Source organism: Falco naumanni, chromosome 4 (assembly GCF_017639655.2).
Source record: "Falco naumanni isolate bFalNau1 chromosome 4, bFalNau1.pat, whole genome shotgun sequence".
NCBI classification, from domain to species: Eukaryota; Metazoa; Chordata; class Aves; order Falconiformes; family Falconidae; genus Falco; species Falco naumanni.
This window is the reverse complement of record NC_054057.1, coordinates 105,922,873-105,932,889: the sequence shown is the minus strand read 5'-3', so window position 1 is coordinate 105,932,889 and position 10,017 is coordinate 105,922,873. Positions and strand designations below refer to the sequence as shown.

The 10,017-nt window shown below is 52.9% G+C and overlaps 1 protein-coding gene across 1 annotated transcript; it reads right to left on the bottom strand.

Annotated features, from left to right (window-relative positions):
• Positions 1-5,086: 5,086 nt before the first annotated feature.
• LOC121086597 (heat shock transcription factor, Y-linked-like) lies at positions 5,087-6,671 on the bottom strand. Its single transcript, XM_040590509.1, has 3 exons — positions 6,276-6,671; positions 5,505-5,631; positions 5,087-5,220 (listed from the first exon to the last, which is right to left on the bottom strand). Exons 1-3 carry the CDS (start codon positions 6,669-6,671, stop codon positions 5,087-5,089), a joined length of 657 nt encoding a protein of 218 aa, XP_040446443.1.
• Positions 6,672-10,017: the final 3,346 nt, after the last annotated feature.

The window sequence follows — 10,017 nt, the reverse complement described above, 5'->3', positions numbered from 1 at the left end:
CTGCCCTCCCCGCCCCCTCTATTGCGAGGCCTTATGCGATGCGAAGGTCTGTCCCTCCCCCAAGACCCCTGTGAGCGTTAGAGGATGTGCGGAGCGATGGCTCTACCTTGCTGTGAGCAGAAGCTGCTGCTTCTTCTGCCAGGAACTCAGGCAGGGAGGCAGATCTTTCGCCATCCCCTTGCATTTTGACGAATCCATGGTAGTTCATCTGGCGAAGGAAGCTCTTCATGCTCTGCCTGGTGTAAACCTGCAGAGGTCCTCCCCCACCCAGCACCTCCTCTTTGAAGAGCTTCTCGTTGATGGCCACGTATTTTCCTCCCTTGCTCCACCAAATGGACTGAAACTGGTCACTTTCCACCATCGTCCAAAGCTTCTGTGGAAAGCGGAGCGACAGGAGCCCACTGCCTTGGCCCACGCTCTTGCTGGAAGCAGGAGGGACTTGTTTGGTGTCATGTCTGTCACCCCCCCGCTTGGACGTGCCGCTCCTCCCCTACCACTTGCATGGCAGCGTCCCGGGGGGCACTTTCCCCCTGTCCTGGAGGGCCAGCACAAGTCACGTCTGCCCACTGCCCCAGCTCCTCTGGAGCAGGCAGGGATGGTGTTACTTGAGCAGACACCTCCCGCTCCATTGCTTTTGTGCCAAGCTTGCCTCGGTGGCCACCACTGTGGAGAGCCAGGCCTCGGTCCTGCCAGTCAGCAAGCAAAGGCCAACTGGCACTGGCTGGCTGTGGGTCCCAGCAGATATTCCGGCACGGCATTGTGATGCCCGTGCTGCATGGTGGTGACATCACAATGCGACGTCACGGTGACGTTTGAAAACGGTGGCCTGGCAGAAAGGAGCAGCCGGAGGAGCAGTTGCTGAAGAGCAACTTCTCTTGCTGCTTTTCACTGGCAGAGCCGCCGCTGGCGGGACTGCAGGGCCCCGAAGGCAACGAAGCTGTTGAAGGGCGGTGGGCAATGAGGGGACCGTGCCGTGTCCAGCTGCATCCAGGGGGGTCTGCAGCGAGGAGCGGGGACGGCGGCGGCGTTGGGCATCCCAGTGCTCTGTTCAGGCACTTTTTCAGCTGGCCGCCTCTGACATGTGCAGAAACGTCCTCATACTGCTTGTTGTCATTTCACTGGGATGGTGTCTGTTAAGGAAACACGATGCAAGGTGTTTAATCTGCGCAGTGGTGTAAACACAAAGAACAGCTGCAAGTATGGAGGAGGAGGTGTCCACTAGATAAAGGAGAAGGCAGTCCAAAGCACGGAGCAAGTGTCCGACAAAGAGGAGGAGGGACATTCATCCCATCCTCGGCTTTTTCAAGTGGTATTAAAATACTGAAGAAAACCACAGTAAGAAAACCTTTTCTTAGAAAGAATAGAATCATTTAGGTTGGAAAAGGCCCTTAAGATCAAGTGCAACCATTAAGCTAACACTGCCAAGCCCACCCTGCAGGGACAGTCGTGTCTCTGACCGCCACAGCTACAGGTCTTTTCAATCCCTCCAGGGATGGTGACTCAACCACTTCCCTGAGCAGCCTCTTCCAATGCCTGACAACCCTTTCAGTGAAAAGAAATGTCCTAATGCCCTCTTCCAAGCCTGCACCGTGCAAGTGTCCAGTGAAACCAAGACCACCAGCGGACATGTGCAGGGAAAGAAGGCACCTTCTGGCTGGGGAGCTCTTGATTTGTGAGGAGTTGTGCAAACTTCTGATTTCAGTGTGGTTTGATTCAAAACCTTTTTCTTTTTAAGATATTATTACTTTAAACAAGTATGTAGTCCCCAAAAATTCTTGATGGCATCCCCCTTTCGCTCAGATGTTGCCATTAGGAAGAACACCCTCAGTGCATGCATCATGCAAACACCATCTATCTTTTTACTCAGTAAGGCCAAGAATCTAGAGCTTAACTGTTAATGGAAGATGATTAAACGGCTTGTGGGCTCGCTTCTGCTTAGGTGAAATAAAAACTCAGGTCTGGGCTTCCACTGTGCAAACAGGACAGGACAACTGGAAAAGCTTTATTGTTCAGTCAGTTTTCTCATCAGCTCTTCTAAGCTCGCTACAGACTCCTCTAAGCCGCACTCCTTAGCAACAACCATCGGACACTCATGACGGGCTGCTGACTCTTTCTGTCTCTTTAGATTGTGCCGCGCTGGGGTCCGATGGCGTCTGCAGTCCTGAGGTGGCAGGTGCAGGTGGGGCAGTGGGGGAGTGGAGGGCTTTGTCTGCAGAGTGGCGCTGGGGACTCTGGCAGAGCTGAGAGTGGTGGTGGGGAGGAGGGGGCCACAGGGCTGAAGTTCTTGCTGCCCGCTGCTCCCGCTGGCTCTGGAAGTGCGGGAGCAGCTGCCGGTGGAGGTGGACGGGTGGCACCGAGGCTGGGAGGTGCTTCAGCCCATCGCTTGGTGGACGCTGGCATGTCCCCTGCAGGCTGGCCACCTGGTCTTCTGCAGGGCTGCTCCTCATCCATCTCCAGGGCTTTCCGCTTGAGGCCAGCCCTCCTCCGGCACTTTTCCAGCAGGTGGGGATGCCCTCTGTTAAAGAGGGGGTTATAGTAGTAGAGGACCTAGAAGAAGCAAAGGAGAAGAGTCAGTTGCCGCCATCCCAAGCCTGGAAAAGCCCAAGCTACGAGAACCCAGGCTCTGAATTGCACAAGACAAACATGGATATTGGAAGGGACTCTTGGGGACGGCTGAAACCTCAAGCTGAGGCCGAAAGGTTACGGTGAAACGTTCTGTTCAGTCACCGCCACTCCTGGCAGCAAGAGCAGCGTAGGCTTTTCAAAAGCATAAGAAGTGCTTTCAAAAGCCAAATACCATGACTGTTCAGCAACTCCAGGGTAGGCATGAGCAGGGAGGCAACACTGGGGTCCTTAAGTGTATCCTCTTGGCATTCGGCAGGAAGGTTTCACATTTGGTGCAGCAAGACACGTAGCAAAGACATTCAGAGCAATGAGGTTACACGGAGCCTGTCTTTCCGTGTAACGGGTTCAAACTAAGCAGGTATAACCAAACTGTATTTTATCCACGTTTCCACTAGTCAGAAAGACTAACTCAAACCTTCCTGAAAACGCCCCGAGGAGGAAACTAAAACCGGACCGCTCGCTGCCCTCCCCGCCCCCTCTATTGCGAGGCCTTATGCGATGCGAAGGTCTGTCCCTCCCCCAAGACCCCTGTGAGCGTTAGAGGATGTGCGGAGCGATGGCTCTACCTTGCTGTGAGCAGAAGCTGCTGCTTCTTCTGCCAGGAACTCAGGCAGGGAGGCAGATCTTTCGCCATCCCCTTGCATTTTGACGAATCCATGGTAGTTCATCTGGCGAAGGAAGCTCTTCATGCTCTGCCTGGTGTAAACCTGCAGAGGTCCTCCCCCACCCAGCACCTCCTCTTTGAAGAGCTTCTCGTTGATGGCCACGTATTTTCCTCCCTTGCTCCACCAAATGGACTGAAACTGGTCACTTTCCACCATCGTCCAAAGCTTCTGTGGAAAGCGGAGCGACAGGAGCCCACTGCCTTGGCCCACGCTCTTGCTGGAAGCAGGAGGGACTTGTTTGGTGTCATGTCTGTCACCCCCCGCTTGGACGTGCCGCTCCTCCCCTACCACTTGCATGGCAGCGTCCCGGGGGGCACTTTCCCCCTGTCCTGGAGGGCCAGCACAAGTCACGTCTGCCCACTGCCCCAGCTCCTCTGGAGCAGGCAGGGATGGTGTTACTTGAGCAGACACCTCCCGCTCCATTGCTTTTGTGCCAAGCTTGCCTCGGTGGCCACCACTGTGGAGAGCCAGGCCTCGGTCCTGCCAGTCAGCAAGCAAAGGCCAACTGGCACTGGCTGGCTGTGGGTCCCAGCAGATATTCCGGCACGGCATTGTGATGCCCGTGCTGCATGGTGGTGACATCACAATGCGACGTCACGGTGACGTTTGAAAACGGTGGCCTGGCAGAAAGGAGCAGCCGGAGGAGCAGTTGCTGAAGAGCAACTTCTCTTGCTGCTTTTCACTGGCAGAGCCGCCGCTGGCGGGACTGCAGGGCCCCGAAGGCAACGAAGCTGTTGAAGGGCGGTGGGCAATGAGGGGACCGTGCCGTGTCCAGCTGCATCCAGGGGGGTCTGCAGCGAGGAGCGGGGATGGCGGCGGCGTTGGGCATCCCAGTGCTCTGTTCAGGCACTTTTTCAGCTGGCCGCCTCTGACATGTGCAGAAACGTCCTCATACTGCTTGTTGTCATTTCACTGGGATGGTGTCTGTTAAGGAAACACGATGCAAGGTGTTTAATCTGCGCAGTGGTGTAAACACAAAGAACAGCTGCAAGTATGGAGGAGGAGGTGTCCACTAGATAAAGGAGAAGGCAGTCCAAAGCACGGAGCAAGTGTCCGACAAAGAGGAGGAGGGACATTCATCCCATCCTCGGCTTTTTCAAGTGGTATTAAAATACTGAAGAAAACCACAGTAAGAAAACCTTTTCTTAGAAAGAATAGAATCATTTAGGTTGGAAAAGGCCCTTAAGATCAAGTGCAACCATTAAGCTAACACTGCCAAGCCCACCCTGCAGGGACAGTCGTGTCTCTGACCGCCACAGCTACAGGTCTTTTCAATCCCTCCAGGGATGGTGACTCAACCACTTCCCTGAGCAGCCTCTTCCAATGCCTGACAACCCTTTCAGTGAAAAGAAATGTCCTAATGCCCTCTTCCAAGCCTGCACCGTGCAAGTGTCCAGTGAAACCAAGACCACCAGCGGACATGTGCAGGGAAAGAAGGCACCTTCTGGCTGGGGAGCTCTTGATTTGTGAGGAGTTGTGCAAACTTCTGATTTCAGTGTGGTTTGATTCAAAACCTTTTTCTTTTTAAGATATTATTACTTTAAACAAGTATGTAGTCCCCAAAAATTCTTGATGGCATCCCCCTTTCGCTCAGATGTTGCCATTAGGAAGAACACCCTCAGTGCATGCATCATGCAAACCCCATCTATCTTTTTACTCAGTAAGGCCAAGAATCTAGAGCTTAACTGTTAATGGAAGATGATTAAACGGCTTGTGGGCTCGCTTCTGCTTAGGTGAAATAAAAACTCAGGTCTGGGCTTCCACTGTGCAAACAGGACAGGACAACTGGAAAAGCTTTATTGTTCAATCAGTTTTCTCATCAGCTCTTCTAAGCTCGCTACAGACTCCTCTAAGCCGCACTCCTTAGCAACAACCATCGGACACTCATGACGGGCTGCTGACTCTTTCTGTCTCTTTAGATTGTGCCGCGCTGGGGTCCGATGGCGTCTGCAGTCCTGAGGTGGCAGGTGCAGGTGGGGCAGTGGGGGACTGGAGGGCTTTGTCTGCAGAGTGGCGCTGGGGACTCTGGCAGAGCTGAGAGTGGTGGTGGGGAGGAGGGGGCCACAGGGCTGAAGTTCTTGCTGCCCGCTGCTCCCGCTGGCTCTGGAAGTGCGGGAGCAGCTGCCGGTGGAGGTGGACGGGTGGCACCGAGGCTGGGAGGTGCTTCAGCCCATCGCTTGGTGGACGCTGGCATGTCCCCTGCAGGCTGGCCACCTGGTCTTCTGCAGGGCTGCTCCTCATCCATCTCCAGGGCTTTCCGCTTGAGGCCAGCCCTCCTCCGGCACTTTTCCAGCAGGTGGGGATGCCCTCTGTTAAAGAGGGGGTTATAGTAGTAGAGGACCTAGAAGAAGCAAAGGAGAAGAGTCAGTTGCCGCCATCCCAAGCCTGGAAAAGCCCAAGCTACGAGAACCCAGGCTCTGAATTGCACAAGACAAACATGGATATTGGAAGGGACTCTTGGGGACGGCTGAAACCTCAAGCTGAGGCCGAAAGGTTACGGTGAAACGTTCTGTTCAGTCACCGCCACTCCTGGCAGCAAGAGCAGCGTAGGCTTTTCAAAAGCATAAGAAGTGCTTTCAAAAGCCAAATACCATGACTGTTCAGCAACTCCAGGGTAGGCATGAGCAGGGAGGCAACACTGGGGTCCTTAAGTGTATCCTCTTGGCATTCGGCAGGAAGGTTTCACATTTGGTGCAGCAAGACACGTAGCAAAGACATTCAGAGCAATGAGGTTACACGGAGCCTGTCTTTCCGTGTAACGGGTTCAAACTAAGCAGGTATAACCAAACTGTATTTTATCCACGTTTCTACTAGTCAGAAAGACTAACTCAAACCTTCCTGAAAACGCCCCGAGGAGGAAACTAAAACCAGACCGCTCGCTGCCCTCCCTGCCCCCTCTATTGCGAGGCCTTATGCGATGCGAAGGTCTGTCCCTCCCCCAAGACCCCTGTGAGCGTTAGAGGATGTGCGGAGCGATGGCTCTACCTTGCTGTGAGCAGAAGCTGCTGCTTCTTCTGCCAGGAACTCAGGCAGGGAGGCAGATCTTTCGCCATCCCCTTGCATTTTGACGAATCCATGGTAGTTCATCTGGCGAAGGAAGCTCTTCATGCTCTGCCTGGTGTAAACCTGCAGAGGTCCTCCCCCACCCAGCACCTCCTCTTTGAAGAGCTTCTCGTTGATGGCCACGTATTTTCCTCCCTTGCTCCACCAAATGGACTGAAACTGGTCACTTTCCACCATCGTCCAAAGCTTCTGTGGAAAGCGGAGCGACAGGAGCCCACTGCCTTGGCCCACGCTCTTGCTGGAAGCAGGAGGGACTTGTTTGGTGTCATGTCTGTCACCCCCCGCTTGGACGTGCCGCTCCTCCCCTACCACTTGCATGGCAGCGTCCCGGGGGGCACTTTCCCCCTGTCCTGGAGGGCCAGCACAAGTCACGTCTGCCCACTGCCCCAGCTCCTCTGGAGCAGGCAGGGATGGTGTTACTTGAGCAGACACCTCCCGCTCCATTGCTTTTGTGCCAAGCTTGCCTCGGTGGCCACCACCGTGGAGAGCCAGGCCTCGGTCCTGCCAGTCAGCAAGCAAAGGCCAACTGGCACTGGCTGGCTGTGGGTCCCAGCAGATATTCCGGCACGGCATTGTGATGCCCGTGCTGCATGGTGGTGACATCACAATGCGACGTCACGGTGACGTTTGAAAACAGTGGCCTGGCAGAAAGGAGCAGCCGGAGGAGCAGTTGCTGAAGAGCAACTTCTCTTGCTGCTTTTCACTGGCAGAGCCGCCGCTGGCGGGACTGCAGGGCCCCGAAGGCAACGAAGCTGTTGAAGGGCGGTGGGCAATGAGGGGACCGTGCCGTGTCCAGCTGCATCCAGGGGGGTCTGCAGCGAGGAGCGGGGACGGTGGCGGCGTTGGGCATCCCAGTGCCCCATTTCTGAAGTTATTATGATTCGCTGTGGAAACACTTACCGATTTTGGCTGCACACTCTTTCAAATCCAAGCCAAATATTCCCATCTCTAAACTCTGCAGGACTGCAGACTGTAATGTCTAGTCTCCCCAGACACTGGGAGTATTTTTGCTCTAAGAGAAGTACAATCGGCTGGTGAAAGATCAGCATCTTTCCCTCTGAGCTGTGCAGCCACTTTCAGGGGAGCCCAGCATACAGCCCAGCCCAGTACATGATGACAATCAAGCTGTCTATATCATGTGGGTTGTCATTACCTCTGTCACAGCCACTAGGCACTCTTCTGCTCCAGGCATTTGGTGCTGATATGGCCTCCTGCCTTTCAGTGCGCTTCCTCCCTGGCACTGGCTGCACTGTGCCCTTCATCCTTTGGCTTCTTTAACCCTAGAGGAGTTTAACTGGATGGGAGACATTTTGCCTTTTCCTGGTTTTGCCAAGAAACAGAATTGGGCACATGAAGAAACTTTACCCTGAAATACCCTCCCTGGTTTTGAGGAGCTGGCAACAGTTTTTCCTGAGCCAGCTTTACATGTTCAACTGAAGCTACACTGACCCAAAGCTCCAGGCACTACCACAATACTGATAAATCTCCTCCAGGCCAGCACTCCTGTGAACAAGGACTCCACATATACCCTGAGATCTGTCCTGCAGCTGGAAATTCAGAGGGGCTATGAATACTTCTTCCAAGCAAGGGGAAAAGGCTTCCCTTGTTGAAACACATTGCCACAAGCTTTTGTGTGGCGTAAACCCTCTTAATGCCAGCAGGATCAATGTAAAGGACCCATCTATGGTACCTGGTATCTAAGCTCCTGCTTCTCTTGCAGCCCAGCGTGAGGCAGGTTGGCTGCAGCATTTTGCGAGCTCTGTAACAGGGGAGACTATTTCTAAGGTGACAGAGGCCCAGCAGACAGCTCAAAGCCCAGAACAACCCCTGAGCTCACCTTGTTAGCAGTCCCAGGTCACTGTTCTCTGACAATTTGTTCAAAGCATTAGCTAAATTTGGAAATGGTGCTAAAAGCAGGCTTGCCACTATCATGCCGGTGAATGAAGAGCTTGTCAACAGAGGGAGATTCACCAGCAGCAGGACAAGGGAGCAGCATGAACATTACTGTACATATTTCCTCTATGGAACGGTTTATATCTAAGTGTGAGTCCTTCAAAATGCTGTAATATAACTTTAATATTGCATTAAGTGCTGGGAAACAGGAGAAGCAGAGGGCATTTCACTATCTAGCTTTAAACTTTCAAATGGATGTGACTCCTCCACCCAAAACACAGATTCAGCTAACAAGCCAGTTCCTAACATGTTCTGACCCTTGAAAAGTGTCCATATTCCGCTTTTGGCTTTCACTTTGTCTCCTGGAAATCCTCAGCAATTTAAACTTGTTCCGAGAGTGAAGCTCACCAAGTGTTCACATAAGCAAAGGAACAGCAAGCAACGTGCAGTTGCTGGCAGCAGGGTAAACCCTTTTGGGTGGAGAGCCAGGACCAGAGATCGCAGCTATCTCTTCCATCTCACCTTCTGGAAGCAACTCATTCTGTTTTCTCCTGCAAAAGTAGAAAGGGGAAGAAAGAAGCTGGTTGTCACAGGAAGATGGACAAGTCAAAAAAAAGAGAAGTGCTACAAGTGCAGTGACTGAGATGTGCTGCTTTGAATCATCCTGAGGTGTAAGAGACGCCACTCTCCCCTGCAGCACCTCAGGCCTTCTCAGAAGAATTTATTTCCCACCCAATCCCGCACTTCTTGTTCAGATTTACTCCCTCTTAGAGAGCAGACACATTCCTCTGCCTTTCAGCTCAATGCCAGGTCCACAACGCACCTGATAGATACACCAGGTTCTATCAAGACCAAGAGCATTCTTGTCTATCACTATACCTTGACCCATTGTATGAGATATTTTTCATCAGCTCCTGGAGATGTGGGAAGCAGTTGGAACCCCGGTTCTGGTGGGAGTAAGGGACAGCATATTAGGCATCTCAAAATTAGAAAGATGAGGAAGGTTAGGCTCAAATCAAGCGAGGCAGACAAAGCCCTTATCCCCTGCCAGGAGAACGAGCAATGCAAACAGTGGATGCCTGTATCTGAAGTAGAGATGCTGCTAGTCACAGCAGAGGAATGTGTTTTAGGCAGCTGGCTTTTGGCCTTCTGTTTTGTTTACTCTTCCAAAGACAAAACCAAAAGTGACGCCATATCCTGCTGTACTGAAGCCTGAAGCACAGAAAAGAAGCATCTGGGAAGGGGAGGCAGAACATGACAAAGTCCAGACCAGCCTGGAGAGAGACATGCACAAATTCTCCTGCTCAGCCTGCTGAACATGTACATATTTATCTACACAGCCTGCTAACACAGCCGAGTGGAAAATACCTACTGGGCTTTGGGATGCTCCAAGCAGCCAGGAGGAGAACAGGGGGAATATCACACTCAACTGCTCCTCAGGGGTTGTTTGATTTCTTGAGTAAGCACCACTGCACAGAAGGACCGGACCCTCAGCTGATGTGAGCAGGCTCCACAGCCTCTACCATAGCTGCATTCATAGATACCAGTTCAAGAGCTGCATAGTTACTGCCCAATTTTCAAGCTTGTGGTAACTTCCAACCTTTGCAAGTAGAAATAGAAAGGCAGAATGAGGAAGTGATCCACTGAAACTTGTCCTGTGTGAGGGACTTCCCTGGAGAACCAGCAGAAGAAAGGTGCTGCCTGCCCAAAGAAGTGCCACACTAAACCAGGCACTGGAGAATGGCCAAGCTGGGTGCTAGTTGGGTGCTTC